The 21,411-nt window shown below is 51.4% G+C and overlaps 2 protein-coding genes across 3 annotated transcripts; one reads left to right on the top strand and one right to left on the bottom strand.

The window, feature by feature from the left end:
• The first annotated feature begins 6,573 nt into the window (after window positions 1-6,573).
• On the top strand, window positions 6,574-9,782 carry TMEM91 (transmembrane protein 91). Of its 2 annotated transcripts, none has more exons than XM_040252837.1 (3): window positions 6,574-6,791; window positions 8,834-8,983; window positions 9,431-9,782. In XM_040252837.1, exons 1-3 carry the CDS (start codon window positions 6,588-6,590, stop codon window positions 9,587-9,589), a joined length of 513 nt encoding a protein of 170 aa, XP_040108771.1. In that variant the 5' UTR covers window positions 6,574-6,587; the 3' UTR covers window positions 9,590-9,782. The 2 variants fall into 2 exon arrangements, with proteins under 2 accessions (XP_040108771.1, XP_040108772.1); XM_040252838.1 differs by having other exon boundaries at window positions 6,581-6,749; window positions 9,431-9,772.
• A 2,186-nt stretch (window positions 9,783-11,968) lies between these two features.
• Window positions 11,969-21,102, bottom strand: EXOSC5 (exosome component 5). Its single transcript, XM_040252817.1, has 6 exons — window positions 20,815-21,102; window positions 16,324-16,437; window positions 15,673-15,794; window positions 14,220-14,360; window positions 13,108-13,197; window positions 11,969-12,408 (listed from the first exon to the last, which is right to left on the bottom strand). The coding sequence occupies exons 1-6, from the start codon at window positions 20,960-20,962 to the stop codon at window positions 12,316-12,318; spliced, it is 708 nt and encodes a 235-aa protein (XP_040108751.1). The 5' UTR covers window positions 20,963-21,102; the 3' UTR covers window positions 11,969-12,315.
• Between the last annotated feature and the right edge of the window lie 309 nt (window positions 21,103-21,411).

The raw sequence follows: 21,411 nt of genomic DNA, 5'->3' as shown, positions 1-21,411 counted from the left end.
TTTTAACCATCTTTACGTGAACAGTGGCCTTAAGTACATTCACATAATTGTGCAATGTCTCTAGAACTCTTTTCATTTTGCAAAACTGAAACTGTACCAATAAAACAAAAACTCCCATCCCTCCCTCCCTTCCTCTAGCCCCTGGAAACCCCCTATTTACTTTCTACTTCTATGAATTTGACTACTGTAGGTACCCCATATGAGTGGAATCAATATTTGTCCTTTTATGACTGGGTTTTTTCATTTAGCATAATTTAGCATAATGTCCTCAAGGATCAGCCATGCTGTAGTGCATGTCAGAATTTCCTTGTGTTTCAAAATTATATGGCAATTATTTATTTATTTTGAAGCATAGTTGACCTCCAACACCATGTTAGTTCCAGGTACACAACATAATGGTTTGGTATTTCTATACATTACAAAGTGGACATCACGGAATTTCCTTCCTTTCTAAAGTTGAATAATATTCCATTTTAGATATACATTCTGTTTTCTTTATCCATTCATCTAGTTGGGTTGCTTCCACCTTTGGGCTATTGTGAATACAGCTACTATGAACGTGGCTGTATACACACATCTCTTTAATACCTTGCTTTCAGTTCTTTTGGGTATATACCCAAAGAAGTGGAATTGCTGGGTCATATGGTAATTCTATTTTTAATTTTTGGAGGAAATGCTGTACTCATTATTAGAGTGACTGTTCATCCTCTTTTATATCTTGGCTTTTTTTTTGGCCAAGCAGAGTGGCTTGTGGGATCTTAGTTCCCTGACCAGGGATTGAACCCAAGTCCTTGGCAGTGAAAGAGCCTAGTCCTAACCACTGAACCACAGGGAATTCCCACATCTTGCATTTTTCACTCAGTGATACATCTTGGAAGGTTATCCATATCTTTAGATCAAACTCACATTTTCAAAAATAAGTGTTTGGCAGTATATGTACAGAAAAGTGTGCAAATCATAAGTGAACAGCTGAATTAAATTTCATTAACTGAACACACTTGGTAGCCAGAAATCAACTCATGAAAAGAACGTGACTAACCTCCAAGGATGCCCTTCATGCCTCATCCAGGATGCCCCCAAGGGAAACCACTAACTGAACTCCTAGCAATATGCATTAATTTTGCCTGGTTTTGTACTTTATATAAATGAAATCTCGCAGTATGTCTTACTTTGTGTCTGCTGTCTCTTGCTCAGTGCTTTGTGAAATTTATCCCATGCCATTGCACGTGGCTGAAGTTCTTTCATTCTCATTGCTATATAGTTTCCTCTGTGTGAAGATGCTGTACTTTATCCATCTGTTGATGGGAACCTGTTTTCCGGTGGACATATGTTCATATCTTATTGGACTGGAATTGCTGGGTCATTAGGTGGTTCACTAGTAAAGAATCCACCTGCCAGTTCAGGAGACCCAAGAGACATGAGTTTGATCCCTGGATTGGGAAGATCCCCTGGAGAAGGAAATGGCAATCCACTCCAGTATTCCTGCCTGGAAAATACCATGGACAGGGGAGCTGGGCAGGCTACAGTCCATGGGGTCACAAAGAGTCAGACATGACTAAGTACGCACACGCACACACAAGATATGTTCAGCTATAATAGAAACTGCCCAGGAGTTTTCCTAGTGGTTGAACCAATTTGGATGCTCATTCAACCTAGTGGTTGAACCAATTTAGATGTATGAGAGTTCCCCTGCTCCACATCCTTACCAGTACTTCCTGGTGGCTTCTTCTATCATTTAGCCATTCCAATGGGGGTGTATTAGTATCACATTGTGATTTTAATTTGCATTTGCCTGATGATTAGTTGGGTAATTTTTTAAATGTTCATTGCTACCTTGGATTTCCTCTTTTTGTGAAGTTTTGTTCAATTTTTTCACTTGATTTTCTTTTCATATATATATGTATGTATATACACACATATATACACATATGTGTACACATATACATATATTCATAATATTATGTTAACAGTAAAATTCTCCAAGAATTAGAGGATTCTCCTATATAACCATAATACCAGTTTAACATTTCCCCAAGTATCAATTTAATATTGACAGAAAACTATCATCTAATTCATAGTTTATATTCAAACTTCTCCCATTGTCCCAATAAAACACCTTGTCACCATCTGCTCTCCATCTGGGATCACACTTTGTGTTTATTCGTCATGTTTCTTTAAGTAAGTATTAGTCGCTCAGTCGTGTCCGACTCTGCAACCCCATGGACTGCAGCCCACCAGGCTCCTCTGTCATGAGATTTTCCAGGCAAGGATACTGGAGTAGGTTGCCATTTCCTTCTCCAGGGGATCTTCCCAACCCAGGGATTGAACCCAGGCCTCCTACATTGCAGGCAGATTCATGTTTCTTTGCATGCGGGCTAAGTCGCTTCAGTCATGTCCACCTCTTCGCAACCCCATGGACTATAGCCCATCAGGCTCCTCTGTCTATGGAATTTTCCAGGCAAGAATACCAGAGTGGGTTGCCATGCCTTCCTCCAAGGGACGTTCCTGACTCAGGGATTGAACCCGAGCCTCTTATGTCTCCTGCATTGGTAAATGGGCTCTTTACCACTAGTGCCACCTAGGGAGCCCGTCATGTTTCTTTGGTCACATTTAACCTAGAACAGGCTGCCAACTTTTAGATTTTTATGTTTTTGTTTTCATGACACTGACATTTAAAATATATATATTTAATTTGGCTGCATTAGGTCTTAGTTGTGGCACACAGGCTCTCTAGTTGTGGCACATGGGCTCCAGAGCATGCAGGCTTCATAGTTGCAACTCACGAACTTAGTTATCCCTTGGCATCATCCCCGGCATTGCAAGGTGGATTCTTAACCACTGGACCACCAAGGAAGTCCCAATACTGACATTTTTGAAGAGTTCAGATCAGCCACTTTATAAAGTGTCCCTCGATTTGGCTCTGTCCCATGTGTTCTCATGATTAGATTCAGATGATGCATTTTTGGCAGAAGCATCATAGAAATGATGTCATGTCCTTCCTTTTCAAGTGCGCATCAGTAGGCACACGATGTTGATCTCGTCCAATACTGGTGATGTTCACTTCCACCACCTGATTTAAGTGGTGTCTGCTGACGTTGTCCATTAATACTGTTTTTTCCCCTTTGTAATAAGTTATCTGTGGGGGGATCCTTTGAGACTAAATACATGTCCTGTTCCTCATCAAACTTTCACTCAGTGGCTTAGGCTTCTGTTCATAATCCTGGCTGGGATTTCATGTTCAGTATTTCCGGACCACCACAAAGCCCAAGAACTCTGGAAGGGGCAGGGAGACTGTACAAGGCTGATGGTGGCCAGAGAATGTAGTGAAGTTAATAAATCTCTAGGGTGCGGGACTTCCCTGGTGGTCCAGTGGTCAGGACTTTGCACTTCCACTGCAAGGGGTGCAGATTCCATCCACGGAATAAAATCCTGCATGCAGAGTGACCAAAAAAAAAAATCTCTAGGGAGGCCTAGGGGGTCAGGAGGCCCCATGTTGCTCAGGGATTCAGTAAAAATCAGTAAATTCAGCCTCAGTAAAATGTACTGATTCAGCCTCAGTAAAAAAGGGAAGCTGGTAACAATTCAGGTGCCCACGCCACAAATAGGTATTGAAGACCTGCTTTGCACCCAGGCACTGTTCTAGGCCCCGAGGCAAAGCAGTGAACAAAAGAGAGCAAATCCCAGCTCAGCTGCAGCTGGCACTGAAGTGGGGGAATTCAAACTACAAACAGCCAAAGTATGTAGTGTGTTTCACAGTGATAAGAGCAAGGTTAAGGAGATAATAAAGAGTACCAGGTTATCTCTCCTGATAGAACAGTTCTGCTCCCTCTCCTCCTCTATCCTCCAGCGGGTCTCCCTGCCTGTTGTCAGCCAGAATATCTGGCTGAGCCAAGTGCACTTCCAGACACCATCTGCTCTCCCTGAGAGCGGGGCCCGTGCCAACTCCAGCGTCTGGACTCTTGGCACAGAGCCCCAGAGCCCTGGAGCGAGAGAACTCTGGCCGGCCCCACATCAGGAAGGGAATCCTCCAGTTTGGCTGTCTGAGACTGGTGAGACGGAAGGCTTCCGAGAGACAGGGAAGCCAGTGCAAGCTGGTGGCCTCCTTGAAGGAGGTCGAGGCCTGTAGGGCGAGAAGAGTCCCTTCATCAGACTGAAGATGATGGCTATATTAATAAATAATTCTATTCCTAAGCACTATTAAACACGTTCAGAGTGCCTAGTTTGGGGCAAATGCTGGACATGTGTTAATTTCACCTAATCTAAGTGCTTTATATATGCGATCACAATCTAACAGACAGGGAGTACTTGCCCTATTTTACAAATGGAGAAACTGCAGTTCAAAAAGGTGATGCTATTATCCAGAGGTCACATAGCGAGTGCTTTGAAGAGCCTGGAAAGGAACTCAGGTCTGCGTGGGTCCAAAAGGTAACTCATAACTACCGCTTGTACCACCTGAACCAGCACACCATCCCTGGCCCACTCCCACCGCCGGCCCTCTCCCTGGAAGACCCCACCTCATCTTCTGCCTCTGTTTTCATCCCTCTACGTGGGCCAGCAAGAAATACAGCCTTGGGTTAGAATCTGCCTGTGGGTCCTGGTACTAGTTATTTACCTCGGACCAGTGAACTCACACACATCTCTCAGCCTCAGTTGCTTGATGTGCAGAATAGGGAGAGAGATCGAGAGGAATCCGTGAGATGATGAACGCAGGGCATCTAACGCACGGGCAGGGCGTGGGTCACTGCACTCACTGACCCTGCCGCACGCTCCTAGGCAAGCTCTAACTCTCGGCGCCTGTTTCCTCCTGGGCACGACAGGACCACCAGTGATAGTGCTTCTCAGGTCGTTCTCAGGAATAAATGTGTCCGTGTATATACATAACGTGTGTATGTAAAGCACTAAGAACCGTGCCCACAGTTAGCTGGGGTTGCTGCTTTGACTGTTGGGCAGCGGGGAGGGCGGTGGGCTGGAGGCGGGGCCAAGCCAGGAAGGCCCTGGAGAATCGGGGTGCTCCCTCCTCCGTCCTGCAGCTTTAGGGTCTGGGTTCACGGAGTCAGGGCCCGCTGTTCTCAGAGACTCCCGCCCGCTCCTCCACACCGAGGGTGGTAGGGGTCCGCGCCCGGCGCTGACGTCGGCCGTCAGGGCCCCATCCCCGGGCCTCCGCGGAGGGCGGAGCCCGGGCGCCGTCGCTCCGCCCCCATCCCCGCCCCTGCGCGCTGCGGGCCCGGGGCGCTGAGAGGGGTACTGGGCTGGGCGCGGAAACCTTGAGCCCGCAGGCAGGCCTGGACCCCGGGGAGGGCGGGGTTCACTGAGTGCCCCCACCCTGGGCGGCAGGGTCGGGTCGGGTGTCTGTGCAGGGAACTCAGGAGGTCCTGGCCTATGGCTGTGGGCGGTGAGTGAGGGGCGCAGCTGCAGGCCGGGGGCACCGCTTTTACCCCAGGTCTTGGGTTTAGGGACAGGGAGGCAAAACCTTGGCGAGGAAATCGGCTCAAGCCAGGTTTGGACTGAGGGCGGGAGACTTGGGGACCCCTCTCTTCCCCCGGGCGATCGTGAGGGCCAGAAGAATATTCTCTATGGTTGAGTGGAGTGTGTGGTGGGCTGGTGGTATTCTGGGGGAGGGGTGCAGCGGTGGATTCTTGTCAAACAGGAGGTGTCTGGGGAGCAGGTGGGTGTGAGTCATGAATGTGGGTGGAATAAGAGGGGTGTGTGGACCCTAGTGTTTGGGGCAGGTGTGCAGGAGAAGTGATGGAAATGGGAGCGTGTTCCATCTGCATGTGTGGGAAGCCTGTGCATACACGTACGTCTGGGGAAATTCTCATGTTGAGGGGATTAGGATGAATGTACGAGGAGTTATTTGGGGTGAGTGTGTAAGAAGGTTGCAGGCCTCAGAGGGGTGTTTCCTGGGAGCTCATGTTGTTTGGGGCAAACTGTCCCTTGGGACATGAGTGTGCACAGGTGGGGGTTGGGCTTGCCTGGTTGGGTATGTGTGGCAGGGGACTTGGGTATTGAGTATGCAGGCTTGGGGGGCACAGGGGGTGTGTGGACTAAGCATCACTGAGTTTGGCTGTGCGCGAGAGGGATGGGAGTGTGAACTCAGGTTGGGTGTGTAGTTCATGGGCCAAGTAAGTGTGTAAAGCATGGTTTGGAATAACTGTGGAACAGGTATGTGGTTTTGCCCTGAGGAGAGAGAAGCCTAGAACTGAATGTCCAGATTCCTGAGGTTTCCCCCCCACCCACAACTTGGACCATCCTCTTTAACTCTTTTTAAAATTATTTATTTATTTGACCATGCTGGGTCTTAGTTGCAGCACGTGAGATCTTCAGTCTTCATTGAGGCATGCGGGATCTAGTTCCCTGATCAGGGACTGAATCTGGGCCCCCTGCATTGGGAGTGCAGAGTCTTAGCCACTGGACCCCAGGGAAGTCCCTTTTAACTCTTTAGACCTCAGTTTTGCTGTCTCTAAGTGGGTCTTAGGATGGTTCAGCTACCTAGTCTCTGCCTGGAGTCAGGGGAGAGATGAAGGTGGGACTATTAACAGCTTGTTTTGCTCTTTCCCCTTCCCCTAGGAAGGAGCCTCTCCCCAGCCATGGACAGCCCCAGTCTTCAAGAACTCCAACAGCCCCTGCTGGTGGGTGGTGAGCTTCCCATCCAGAAGTCCGGTGAGCCTGAGCTGGGGCCTCCCTTTCGAGAGACAGCCTTTGTGGAGTCACTGAAGGGTTGGCAGTTCCTGCCACCATCTTTTTCTTCTGTGAGTGCAGGACTAGGGGAGCCAGGGACCACCGACTTTGAGGTAGGAGCAGCAGCACTAAGGAAGGCTCCCTAGTGGGAACTGGGGGAGGGGACTGGAGGGAAACACAGCTGTGGCCAACATCCAGCAGGCTGGCAGGTGGAGTGCCCATCTTTGGCCTGGAGTCTCACTTGCCAACTGCATGCATGTTCCTGGGTTTCCAGTTGGGGTTTTTCCTGTTCTTCCTCTCCCCCGGTTTCTTTACCTTTTTCTCTCCAGATTCGTCTCTCATCTTTGTTTCTTTTGGCTCTTTCTTCCCAATCATTTCTGACCCCCTTGTTTTCTCTCTGTCCATCTCTCTAAAGCTGATGCATCTCTGCACCTCTTTCTTTTTTTCTCCCCCCTCCCTAGTTAATGTCATTTTTTATCATTTCTTATTCCGTGTCCATATTCTCAAGCTTGTCTTTTAATTGCAAAGCATGGTTTTCCTTTTGCTACTGCTGTTTAAGAAATCACCCAGAACTTGGTAGCTTAAAACAACAATCACTATCATGGCTCATGGTTTCCATGGGTTGGGAATTTGGGAAGGACTTGGGTGATTCTGCCTCAGGGTCTTTCATGAGGTCGAGGCCAGCCAGTAGCCAGAACTGGAACAGTCAGAGTCTGAAGCAGCAGGGGGGTCTGGTTGGGTATCTCTCTCTTAATGTGGTCTCAGGGCTTCCGCAGGAGTCACCCCATGTGGGCTGGTTTGGGCTCATAGCACGTAAGCTTCAGGGCAGCACTCTGAATGTGCCTCCAGCCCTCCGGCAGGAGTGTTTCAACAAAGCTGAACCTGCCTCACCTTTTCTGACTTAGGCTTGTGAGTCGTGTGGTATTATTTCCACCACATTCTATCAATTACAGATGAATCATAGCCTGCCCAGACTCAAGGAAAGTGGACACAGACCTCACCCCTTGATGGGAAGATTATCAGTCACACTGTAAGAAGAGCCTGTGGGAGGGGAGAGGTGGTTATGGCCATTTTTAGAAACAGTCTGCCACACCGTGGCAGTAAGCTTCACTTGGACATGGTTATGTGTCTGATAATTCCAGTATTTGAAGACTTTCAGGGCCTTATTATTTTGCTAGTTCTCCTCCTTGGTTCCTGTGTACCTGGTTATCTTTGATGGCTTGTTGGTTATTGTATTTGAAAAATGGTTTTGAGGGTTAGAATGAAAGTACCTTGTCCAAAAAGGATTTGGTCTGCTTCTGTCAACTGCCTAGGGGCACTGCCATTCGGAGATCATTTTTAATCTAGTTCAGGGTCTGAATGAAAGATTAATTTTTCTGGGATCAGGAAATGCCTGCTAGGCGGAAGGGACCTTCTCTGTTAAATTAATTTTGATTTTCACTTCAGTTTTGGCCTTACAGTAACTCCTTAAAGTCTTGTGAGCTATTTGATGCAAGATTAAATATATATATACATTCCAACTGACTCATTGGAAAAGACCCAGATGCTGGGAAAGATTGAAGGCAGGAGGAGAAGGGGACGACAGAGGATGAGATGGTTGGAGGGCATCACTGACTTGATGGACATGAGTTTGAGCAAGCTCCAGGAGTTGGTGATGGACAGGGAAGCCTGGCATGCTGCAATCCATGGGGTCACAGAGACAGACACGACTGAGCGACTGAACTGAACTGAACTGATATATATATATATGTAAACCTAGAACCTGTGGTTTCAGCAGGCAGGTTTGTCCTAGTAATTCAGGCCACCAGAGCTCTCTCCTCTAATCTCCATCTTTTTTGCAGGTTCTGATCCCCATTGGTTTCTGTGTCTACTTCAGGGGTTTATAACTCAGGGTTTATGAGCAGCTGTAATACCCACCCATGGCTTGACCTGTGAACTTCTTGAAATTGAACTCAAAGCTTTTGAGCATGGGTGAGGTTTTTCTCAGGAGGCAGGGTCCAAAGCTTCCCCTCGGAGGCATCCAGGATATAGTGGGGTCAAGAGTCTATCTCTGGCAACATTTTTCTCTCTTGGTATCTTTGGGGGCATGGGGAGCAGAACAGTGGAGCAAGGATGGGGGATGGAGATGCCCACTCAGGCTGTCTCCTGCCCACAGGATGTCTCATCCAGTGACAGTGACTCGGACTGGGGTGGGGGCGGCCCCCTCTCCCCACTGCTGCCCCACGACCACCTTGGCTTGGCTGTCTTTTCCATGCTGTGCTGTTTCTGGCCCTTGGGCATCGCCGCCTTCTGCCTGGCCCAGAAGGTCAGTCTCTGGGTGGGGTTGAGAGGGGACTGGATATAAAAGAGAAAATGGCATTTGAAAGAAAACAAATGAGAGGAGCCCTGCTTGGGTAGGTTGGGGTAGGGGGTGGGAAGTGATGACTGCCCCCCCTCCCCCCGTAAGGTGGTGGTCAAGCCACTTAAATTCCCTGTGCCCCATTTTCCTTATCTGTAAAATGGGGATGACTAATTCTTACCTCAGGGTCATTGTGAGGCTCAATGAGTTAGAACTGTGGCATATAGTAATATATGTCTATTTTTATTAGTCACCCAGTAAACCCAGTGCCCAGCTGTGCCTGACCCACGGTAGCTGCTCGCTGTTTTTGGAACATATGAATACAAGGGTGTGGGGGTGGGGGAGGGGTCGGGCTGCGGGAAGCAGGGTGGGATGAGGGGACGCCTGAGTCACCGCTGCCCAACGCCTCTACAGACCAACAAGGCTTGGGCCCAGGGGGACGTCCAGGGGGCAGGGGCCGCCTCCCGCCGAGCCTTCCTGCTGGGGGTCCTGGCCGTCGGGCTGGGCGTGTGCACGTACGCGGCCGCCCTGGTGACCCTGGCCGCCTACCTCGCCTCCCGGGACCCGCCCTAGCTGCCCCTGCGGCCCCCGCTGTGAACCCAGAGGCCGGCCGCCCAGCGCGTCTGCGGTCGGAGTGGAGAGTCCCCGGCGGACGGGGCGGCAGCGGCAGCATCCAGAAACGGGAGTGGGCTGGGCCGCCCCCTCCCTCCCCGCCTTCCTGGAGGCCGCAGAGAGCGATTAAACACCAGACACTCTTGCCGCCAAACCTGTGTCTGTCTGAGTGTGTGGGCAGATGGACAGGTGGGGCCAGAGTGACAGGCTGTCCCCCGGGGTGTTCCTGGACACCTCAGAGCCAGAGAAGGGCGAATCCTTGGAGGCTCGGAGGGCTCCCAGATGGCAGAACATTCTCTCCATCTCTCCATGGGTAGTCGGCAGGGAATTAGGGAAAGCGAGGTTCCAAGTCCTTCCTCCTCTTGAGTTCACCGTGTAACCCTGTGGTCTGAGCCTCACTTTTCCTCATCCGCAAAATGGAACTGATTTCCCCCACAGCTGGAGCAGTTGTAGAGACCAAATGAATCATACGGTCTACACAGCAGTCTCCTCCTGAGTTCCTTTAACAGCAGTGGCAGAAGCCCAACTCTTTTACACAAAAAAGGCGGGGGGGGACAGAGAACTGGATTCAGGGTGTCAAGTGAAATGGTCTGGTCTCCCCATCTCTTGGCTTCCACCGTGCAGGCGCCCCCTCGTGGGGCAGGAGAGTGGGAGCGGGCAGCTCTGGTGCCACCAAGGTCTTCTTTGCCAGGCACCCTCTCACTGGCCCACCTAGGGTCCAAGGCAGCTGCATCCCACAGCCTGAGATTGGGACGGGTGGAGCCTCAAAGCATCAAAGTGCTAGCAGGCAAAATAGCCATGTGCCTAATGTGCTTGTCAGATACATGAATTGAGCCTGAGGGACTTCCCTGGTGGTCCAGTGGTTAAGACTCCACACGTCCAATGCAGGGGACGACGGTGCCATCCCTGGTCAGGGAACTAAGATCCCACATGCCATGGCCAACCCCCACCGCTGGTTGGTTATTATCAAGTAATGAAGTGAGAGCTGTTTAGTTTTCTTCACTCCACTTAATACCATTTTGGGGCTTCTCAGGTGGCGCTCGGAGAAGGCAATGGCATCCCACTCCAGTACTCTTGCCTGGAAACTCCCATGGATGGAGGAGCCTGGTAGGCTGCAGTCCATGGGGTCGCTAAGAGTCAGACTCGACTGAGTGACTTCACTTTCACGCATTGGAGAAGGAAATGGCAACCCACTCCGGTGTTCTTGCCTAGAGAATCCCAGGGACGGCGGAGCCCAATGGGCTGCCGTCTGTGGGGGTCACACAGAGTCAGATACAACTGAAACGACTTAGAAGCAGCAGGTGGCGCTAGTGGTAAAGAACCTGCCTGCCAATGTAGGGAATGGAAAAGATGTGGGTGTGATCCCTGGGTCAGGAAGATGCCCTGGAGGAGGGCATAGCAACCCACTCCAGTATTCTTGCTTGGAGAAGCCCATGGACAGAGGAGCCTGGTGGGCTACAGTCCATAGTTGCGGAGTGGCACACTACTGAAGTGACTTGGCATGCACAGGCACACGGCCATTTAATCCTGCCGCAAGAAAACATTATTCGCTGTCTATACTCTGTTTTCACAGAGCCTAATTTCAAGCTATTTATGCATTTCCTTGGTTACTGGGGATGAAAATGACACCTGCCTAAAGGGGCAATTGTGTGAGTCAGTGCACCCACGTGAAGCTGCAGCAAAGGACCCCCTTCCCCAACATGTCATTTTTACCATAACCCCCCAAATGTCAGTGGCAGACAGGATCTGGCAGGCATGTGGCCCACCTGTGGGAATCAGTCAAATCAGAACTGAAAACATACCTCTTTCCAGAAGCCCCTTTTGGGGTGCTACTACCCAACTGAGAACCAACAGGCCTCAGCCACTTCCGTTCACTGTCAGGGACCTGAGGTCCAGAGTGTGCTGACTCTCTTGGGGTCTGAATAGTGGGGGCTCTGGGTCTGGACTCTGAGGAGGGACCCGTGTTCCACCACTAACTAGCTAGTGACCTCTGCCAGTTAACTGGCTCCTAAGTTTGTTTCCTTACCTTAAAATAGGGACCATAATAGCCCCACCTCAGGGGGTTGCTGGATAAAGGCACTGCTCAGAGGCAGATTGCCCTCCAAGGCACATGAAGCCTGTTGTCTCCCTGACCATTTCCTCCCTCCTGCCCTCCCTTCCTCTGCTCCAGCCGCACCAGCCATCTTGCTGGTCTTTGAACCTCTGCCTATCTCTGCCAAGGGGTCCTCCCCGCCACGTGTCCATGAGTCCCTAAGCTCATCCCTGGCCTCCTCCTGGACTTCCCTCGGATGCCCCCTCTCCACGAAGGTGGCCCCCTCCCCCACCATGAACTCACCTAAACCCCTTTTAAAAAATTTTATTTTTTTAAAATACCATCCACCACCCAACACACACTACTGTTATTTGTCTATCACCTCACCGTTCCTCAAACCTGGGCCTCATTCACTGCTGAGGCCTTAGCACCCAGCAGGGCGTGCACACTCTTAACTGCAGTCTCGGCTTCATGGGGCTGTTAAAATGAGTAGCTTCATTCAGTGAATGCACTACCCTACCAGTGTCTTCCTGGAGAGGGGTGGGGTCCCCCATGCCCAGGGGGCCGGCTATAGCCACTCTTTTCTCGGCAGGGCTGGCCAGCTGGCTTCTTTGACGCTGGAGGTGGCGGGAGGGGCGGCCTGCCCTGGCTTGCCTCAGCTCTTGGAGTAACGCCTCTGCAGCGATTCCCGGTAGAAGCGGAAGATGTGTGTGGAGGCAGTCTGGGCTGCAGCCAGGCACTGCTGGAGCTGGGAGGGGAGTGGGGTGTGTGGGGGGGTGGTCAGTGCCAGGGGCCCCACCTGACTCCCAGAGCCCCCCAAACCTAACACCTGCCCTTTCACCAGGAGCCTCTCTTCCCAGGGGAGGGTGGTGGTGAGGGGGTTACTCCACGTGCATTCCCATCTTCCCCACTTCATGGCCTCATTAGAGAAGGCTTCAGGGCTGATTAAACAGCTCCAGGCCCTCAAACCAACAGTGTCAGGCACCCTGCCCCCGGAAGCATTCCCAGGTTCACTGAGCTCCGGACCCAGAGGCCCTGTGACTCCAAATACCCTTAAAAGCCATGGAACTCAAGACCCCGAATCTTTACTGCCGCATCTACCTGTTTTCACAGGAGGGCCAGGTGGTAAATGTTCTTGGTGACCATTTGGCCCAACAGGTGCCAAACTCTGTTCAGACACCCCGAACTCCAGGGTGCACAGCTCTGAGCTGGAAGCTGGGAGGCCTTCAAGTGACACGTGTCCTGATTTCCACCTGAGCCCCTCTTCTCATCAACTGGGCTTCCCTTTAAAATTCCCACAAAGGATTCTATGGCCACAAAGTTTAAAACCTATTTGCAGAAGGGGTGCAAGGAAGGGGTTCCCCTTAAGCCTCTTAGAATAGGGACCAGACCTTGTGTCAGGGGGGCACGAAGGGCCTGGTGTTCACCCCCAATTATGCAGTGGTACCTCAGCGTCAGAGTAGAGCCCCTTGGTGGTGGACATCAGCAGCTTCCGTTCCACGCTATCAAGGGCAAAAGTCAGGACTGCCCGGGCCTCCTAGGAACAAGAAGTACAAGGTGGAAGACCTGGGACCCTCCCCTCAGATACAATCTCAGCTGGCCACAAAGCGGGTGTGTGTGTGTGCGCGGGTGGTGGGGGAGGGTTGCTTTTCCTGAAGCCAGGCCGTCACGTAGCAAGTGTATTTTTTGAGGGGAGTCTACACATCACCCCCTCCCTGGGGAATCGCTCCTCACGTGATCCCACCACGTGGCTCCGACAGGGGCTTCCAAAGCACAGTATTCCACACTAGAGGGGCAGCCACGGTGATGGTCAGCCCTCAGTGCCTCCCAGAGTACTCTGCTCTCTGGGGCTGGAAGCCAGCAAGCTCTATTTTCCAGGTTCCCCTGCCAGTTTGGTTCTAGTGGGAATCTGGTGGGAGATGAGAGAGGAAGGAAAAAGCAGCATCTGGGTCCTCACAGGAGTTTGGGGCATATCACCCACCACAGTTGTCATGGAGATGGAGTGGCTGCGGACCTCAGCAGCCAGGCCAGAGCCAGACTGTCTCTGTTTTCATCTAGATCTGACTGTGCCCATGTCCCCAACAGTGCCCGGTAGGAGCTGGCCTCAGGCTTCTCGTCTTGGGGGGGGGGGGGTCCTCCCTTCTTCCCCTTTGCTTCTTCAGCTCTTTCAACACGGCTGTTGAGACCAGTTCCCTGCATTCAATTCTACTCCCCCACCCCCCGTGTGAAGCTCCCAAGGGGTTTCTTTCTGCTTTCCTGACTGGAAGTGACTGTCACAGTCCTGAGCAGATAACTGGAGCCCCAGCACATTGTGAACTTGAGCCACTGAAGAAGAAACTCTAAGATTTGTTTTTGTTTTTGAACCTCTTAAAATCAACTCCCTTGTCGCTTCAGCAGGTTAAAGCTGGGTTTCTAGCAATTGCCCAGAGGCACAGAGCAGAGCTTGCGGGCTGAGCAAGTGAGGTGGTACCAGCCAACTGTTTTGGAGAAGCGAGGCCCAGAGGAGGAGAGGGAGGGTGCCTGCCCAGGGCCTTTCACCACCCCGCCCTTCACACTTACCTTTTCCTGTTTAGCAGTAGGGTCTAGCATGAGGGTCCCATCAGAGTCCAGAGCACAAGTGACCCCACAGAAGAGGGCCCGCATGGGCACCCCGGCGTCCACCAGGGCCATGCAGGCGGCATTCAGGCAACAGGCCAGGAGCTGAGTGCCACAGGCCGTGGTTAAGTTTCTTTTTTCATCCTTTTTTTTTTTTTTCTTTGACCACGCTATGTGGCTTTTGGCATCTTAGTTCCCCCGCCAGCGACTGAACCCAGGCCCTCAGCAGTTACAGCGCAGAGTCCCAACCACTGGATTGCCAGGGAATTCCCATGTTAAGAGTTTCTACTGAAGGTTGGTCAGCAGAACACATTCGTGCCTCTGGTTCACCAAGCCAGTGCCTGTGAACATTAGACAGCTAACTGATCACAGAAAGGCAGAGTAACCCTGGGATCTACTATCTTTGGGTTCCAAACCTGAACTGCCACCCCTAGGCTGTGTGACCTTGAACAAGCTACTTACTCTCTCTGAGCCTCAGTCAGGGATCACAATGATACTCGGCAGGTACGCACCTTCAGGGAAACAAAGGCCAGAAGCCTTTCAAGATAAAACGAGGCAGCGGCAGAGCCAGGCCTGGGGCTGGGGAATCAAGCAAGCAGTGCTACCGGGTGGCAGGCTGGCGGGATGACGGAGGGAGGAGTCAGTGTCCTCAGGGAGCCCGCAGTCCAGGGGAGAGGTGCGGCCCTGGCCCCGTGCAGGGTGAGCACAGGCCTGAGTCAGCCAGCTAGCCCCAGCTCAGTTTCCTCTCCTCCCTAGGGCCCAGCTTTACAGTCAGCCAGCCCCACCTCTGCCACTGACCCTCCATTATCTCCCATCTGTGAAGTGGGTTCACAATGCTCCTCTTCCCCCATCTGTGAATTATCTGCCCAGCGCAGGGCCACACCCACCCACAAAGCTGTCTAGAAATGCCCATTTCTGGGCCTCTGCCCCTCGCACCCAAACCGCAGCCACATTCCAAGGCTGAGCTGCAGAACCAAAGGCTCTGCCTACTCAGGGCTCCTGCCCTGTTGAGCCTCAAATCCAAGCTCAGGGTCAGAAATGAGGTCAACGGCACAGGCTCTGGAGTCAGATGGGCCTATGTGTGAATTCAGCCTCTGCTGCCTTCCAGCTGTGTGACCTTGGGTAAGCGACCTCTCCTCTCGTGGCCTTGGTTTCCTCACCTGAAACACGAGAACAGGACCCAGCTGCTAGGGGCCTTGAGCTCTAGAGCCACATGGCTTGGGCTCATGTCCTGGCACTGCCAGTTACTAGAAGTGTGAGTTGCCCACACTGCATACATTGCCTGACACACAGGAAACACTCAAGCAGTGTCTGCTGTTCCTACAAGTTGACATCTGTCAAGCAGACTAGGAGAGGGTGTGTACATGGCCATCGGCAACCAGTGAGATTCTGGAGGACTTCCTGGAGGAAAGGATACAGAGCCAGCATCGCTGACGACCTGCAGCACCACAGTTATGGAGGTGCGGGGGTGCAGCGCTCCCAGCACCACCGCTTCACATGTGTTTCTGATCAGCCGCTCCCGGCTCTTCTCCGCTACGCCTGCGGAAATCAGGGATGGGGTTGGGCCGTCAGGCTCTTCCTGTCCAGCTGGCTTACCTGTCTCCATGTGCCCCACCCAAGCCTCCAGAAAAGGGCCTGCAGTCTTGGCCTGGGAAGAACTTGCAGGGATGACAGAGGAGTCCCAGTGGGAGGGAGGCAGGGCCTGACCACCACCCGCTTGATGCCCGCCACCTCCAGCGCCCACCAAGGGAGCCTCCCGGGGGAGGAGAACCTCAGAGCTCTCCCATGTCCAGTCCTGCTGTCCATTCCCATCCCAGTGCACCCAGCCCTGGGGAGTGAGGGGGACAGAGAGTAAAAGGGTGGAAAAACAGATTAATGGAAAGGAGGAGAGATGGAGCCAGGAAAGAAGGAGGGAGGGGGAAGAGAAGATGGAGAGAGACAGGGAGAAAAGTGATAAGAGACGTACAGGCAGAGAGCTGGAGAAAAAGAAACAGCTGAGGGGAGCTGAGAGGAGGAGTGGAGACCAGAAAGGGCAGAGACGGGGACACCGGGTGAGAGGACCAGTTACCAGGCAGTCCAGTCTTTGGCCTCAGGATCACTTCCAGCGTGGCCTTGTTGAAGATCTCTTTGCTGATCTTCACCTCGGCTGGCCCATACACGCCAGCCAGGACGGAGGTATCCCCTGGGGAGAAAGCATGGGCGAGCTCACCCGCATCTTCCCTGCCTCTGGGGTCTGACACACGGCACTTAACATTGTGGGCCCTGAGCTGGGTGGCCAGGGGTCCCCACGTCACCCTCACTCTGGCCCACCCCTTGTTGGCAGCGATTCCTTGAGCATTTGCTTCATGTCTCTGCTTCTACTTCCTCATCTGTAAAATGAGGATAACTACAGTACATCCCTGGGACTTCCCTGGTGGTCCACTGGCTAAGGCTGAGCTCCTAGTGCAGAGGGCCTGGGTTCAACCCCTGGTCAGGGAACTAGACCCCACACACTACAGCTAAGAGTTTGCATGCTGGGACTAAGACCCAGTGCAGCAAAAAAAAAAAAAAAGCAAACACCTACAGGACATCCTTCACAGCTATGAGGATTAAATTAGATAAAAAGAGAAACATTTAGGATGCTGCCTGCTAAGTTGCTGAGTGCCCAAAGGACTTTAGCTACTATTACTAACTTTAACAGGAAGTTCTTCTTGAGTGCTAACCTTCCTCCTTCTTACTGCTGCTGGTCCCAACTTCTCCTTCCAAAGCTCCCCCGAGGCCGAGTTCTCTTACCTCTGGCTCACGTCCCCAAACTCTGTAGCAGTCAGGACACCTGAGAAAGGGATGAATATCTAGGGCTGGGTCCTGACACCTGCTTATTTCCTCTTGGCTCTGTAATCTCAGCTGATTTTGCTTACTTCTCTGGGCCTCAGTTTTCCCATCAGCAAAATGGGTAGACTGGACTACAAGAGCAGTTTCCAAACATTCCTGATCCTAACTCCCTGTAAGAAATACATTTTAGACTCAAATACACTTCAGGACCCAAAACTCACACAAATCTGTGTGGATATAAATGGAACGAACGCCTCCCAAAACAACTCTTTACTGTTACTGCTTTGACGTACTTGGAGATTTTCTACTCTATTTCAGTTACAAAGAACCACTAAAGGGGACTTGCCTGGTGGTCCAGTGGTTAAGAATCCACTTTCCAATGCAGGGGATGCCAGTTCGATCCCCGATCAGGGAACTAAGATCGCACATGCCATGGAGCAACTAAGCCCACGCACCACAGCTAACACCTGACCTGACCAAAGAACAGAAATAAGACGGAAACAAAAACAAAAACCTACTAGTGAACACAGTGGTTCTCAACCCTGTATGCACACTGGGCTCACTGCAGAACTTTGAAAGATCTAGATGCCCAGGCCCCTCCCCTAGAGAGCCTTAATCCCATTGCTGGGGGCTGAGGCTCAGGCACTGGGAGCCTCAGAGCTCCAACAGGCCATTCTAACATGCAGCTGGACCTGCAACCTGCGGTGGGAAGACATGGAGCTCCAGCACGGTTTCAAAACACAGGCCTGCAACCAGAATTGCTACAGCAGATCGTTTAAAAATACAGAGCGCTGGCACCCCTGGGTTGGGAGGATCCCCTGGAGGAGGAAATGGCAACCTGTTCTAGTATTCTTGCTGGGATAATCCCATGGGCAGAGAAGCCTGGCTGACACGACTGAGAGACTAATCAATAAGGACAAAGAGGGCTGGCCTTAGTTGGCATAGGTGGGTTCTGGGGCTTGGCATTTTTAACCTCACTGGAGAGTCTAGTGAGGGTTTGCAGAGGACCCTGCTCCAGGGTCCTGGGCTTTGGGGTTTTAGAACATACAAGGGGCTCAGTATTTCTCTCTTTTTTAGAACACACAAGGGGCTCAGTATTTCTTAAATTCTAAGAACCTCCAGGCACCTGCACTGAGCAAGAGAGCTAAGCCTGGAGAGGTCCCTGGTAGAGGCTTTTTTGTTCTGGGGCTGGGGAGGAAAAGCTGCTATACAACTGAGGGACTCTCTTGGCTCCAGGAGAATAGACCCTGGAGGAGGAAATTATCCAAGCAGAACTAGATCCACACTGGGGTCTTCCTTCCTGTTACTCCAAAGGCACTGTCTGTGCTTCACCTGGGCACAAGAGTGCCTCTCTTCTCATCTTCCTGAGGCCATGGCTCTAGCAATTCCCTCCCCTCTGGACTCCACATCCATCTATCTCATCCTCTTACAGCAAAGTTCCTGAAGAGCTGTCTCCGCTCACTGACTCTTTCTTTTCCTCCTTGACTCCACCCCTCCACTGGAACAGCTTTTTCTTTTTTACATTTTACTTATTATTTTTGGCTGTGCGTTGGGTGTTCGTTGTGATACATAGGTTTCTTATTGCACTGGCTTCTCTTGTGGAGCACAGGCTCTAGGGTGTGTGGGCTCAAGTAGCTGTGATGCAAGGCATGTGGAAGCTTGCTGGACCAGGGATTGAACCCGTGTCCCCTGCACTACGAGCTCAGAATCTTAACCAGGGAAGTCCCAGAGTGACTCTTGGCTGCACCACCTACAACAGACAACCAGGTTGTCAACCCACAGGTCTAGTCCATCCTCACATGATTCAGTCTCTCAGCCGGACCAAAACGGTTGGTCCTTACATTTCAAACACATTCTCTGGGCTCCAGGTCACTGCCCTCTCTTGGTTTTTCTCCTACCTTACTAGCTGCGCCTTCTCAATGTCTCTTCCTAGCTCCACCCAGGCTAGAAGGCAAAGGGCTAAGTTCTAAGTTCTCTTCTCCATCTATATTGATTTTCTTGTTGATTCCATCCAATCAGTAGCTTGAACTGCCATCTAGAGCCAAAGGACTCCCAAATTCCAGTCTTGTATGTCCGACTGCCGAATCCACACTGCCGTGGGAAAGTCTATTAGGCCCTGCAAATGTAATGTTCCCAACTGAACTCATTTTCTCCCAGCACAGCTGGTCTGGGTAAAAAACTGACTCTGTCATGCCCCCAAACCAAACCACCTGCAATTTATCAGTTTACCTTCAGACTCTCACCACCTGTACTGCTTCCACTCTGCTCTGCGCCACCCTCCTCTCCTCCTTTCCCCCGTGCCCTTTGCCATCAACACTGCAGCCAGAAAGTCTAAAATCTATAAAAATATATTCAGAGCATGTCACAGGTCTCCATTCTCAGTCACTAGACTTTATATGAGGGGCAGGTCTCCTTATCTCCACCCCACCTCCTGTCACCGCTGCAGGCACCCCTGTCCCCCTGACTGTTCCTCAAACACACCAGGCAAGTTTTGGCCTCAGGACCCTGTGGTTCCTAATGCTTTATAAGCTTTCCTCTTGATCTCTTTAGGGTTTGCTCCCCCTGTAAAAAGCCAATTTTAGGGAAAAAAACTGCCTTAAAAAATTTTTATTTGGCTGTACTGGGTCTTCACTGCAACATGCAGGATCTTTAGTTGGGGCATGCGAACTCTTGGTTGCACCCTGTGGGATCTAGTTCCCTTACCAAGGATTGAACCCAGGCCCTCTGCATTGGGAGCTGTCTTAGCCACTGGATCACCAGGAAAGTCCCATCTTTAAGTGTTTATTCAAAAGGTACCATCTCAGTTGATGCCTTTCCTGACCATCCTAATTAAGACTGCAACCCTCTCTGGCACACCCCAATCTACACCCTTACTGTGTTTTTCTCCAGCTTTTTACTACATATTTTACTTATCTTTTGCCTGTCTCTCTGACTAGAATGTAAGAATGTCAAATCCGTTACCGCAGGGATTTTTAAAAAATTTATTTACTTATTCTCAGTGCCCAGAACAATACTAAGCAAAGGTACATGTTCAATGAAAGAATGAATGAAAGCAGGTTTTGTATTTGGGTTTCAGGTAATGCCCTAGAGCAGGGTCTGAAGCATTTATGGGGGTGACCCTTAGGCCTATCTCCAGAGGAACATTTCCCTGAGACGGGTCAGGGAACTGAGTCTAGTTTCAGAGTTGTTTAGCTAGGAAAAGGGGATATTTCCCTAATAGGTAAGAACTGCTCCAATCTTAGGGATATAAGGAGAGTTGTGTATCCCAGTCAAATGGACATTTACCCAAGAGGTGGGGCTGGGGACATCACCATCCATCTGAGTTACAAGTAACTATTTGGATAAAAGATCGGCCACCGGGATAGGGAGTACACCGGAAGTGGTGATCTGACAGTCCACTGGGTATTTATGCAAACAAACAGGTTTGCCTCCGCCTGGGATGTATGGACCCAGGGTGCGTGTGTGGGAAACCGGAGAGGAACCTAGTCAAGGGAGACCCCGGGGTAAGAAGATTTCCCCTATTCTGGAGTATTCATTCTTTAGAGGCGGTCTGCCCTCTCCCATTCTGCGTACTTTAACAATCTTCTCCTTGCTAGTCTGGAGGGAGAGATATATGTCTACCTGCGTATGCAGTAGTGTCCACCCCGGCAAGAACTGCACCAGTTCAGGAGAGATTTTTACCAGCTAGCGCAATACATTGTAACCGCCCCCCCCCCCCCCCCCAATAATACAACCTAGTAGTTCCTACCTTGCAGGAAAGAGGCAGAGCCATCAGGCCGGGACAACAAGTTCTGTTCGCAGGCAAAGTGCCGGAGGCTACAGCCGGGGCCCCTAGGGCCGGGCTCTGTCCCAGAATCAGCCCGGATCTTCGATTCAGTCTGCATTGCCCCCTCCATAGCCCCGAAACCCACGTGCAGCCGGGGCTTGTTGCTTCCGCCCAGAAGCGCGCGCTTGCGTACGCGGTGCGTACCCAGTACGCACGCGCCGACCCGGGCGCTCAAGGAGTGGCGCCCGCACGTGGCTCGGCGTTTACTAACAATCTGGACCCTCCCACTCCCGCCTCGAAAGTCCAGGAAAGCCATTGGACATAAGAGAAGAGTGGGCGGGCCCTGGCGTGAGCTCGTCCTACCCGAGGCCCCCGGCCCTGAAACCCTGAGGCTCTGGACGGGTTGTCCTCTTCTTTGCCGGTTACAGGAATAACTAACGTGAGGCGGTCAGAGTAATTTTGGGAAGTTAGGTGGCTTTATGCACATACATGTGTGTCCCAGAGTCTGGAGAAGTAGTAGCGTATGGTTTCTCGGCAGGGTGTTGCTGGCATTTGAATCAGGCTTATGAAGGGGCAGCC

This window comes from Oryx dammah, unplaced genomic scaffold (assembly GCF_014754425.2).
Source record: "Oryx dammah isolate SB20612 unplaced genomic scaffold, SCBI_Odam_1.1 HiC_scaffold_13, whole genome shotgun sequence".
NCBI lineage: Eukaryota > Metazoa > Chordata > Mammalia > Artiodactyla > Bovidae > Oryx > Oryx dammah.
The sequence above is the reverse complement of the archived record's forward strand: the minus strand, read 5'-3'. Positions and strand labels throughout refer to the sequence as shown.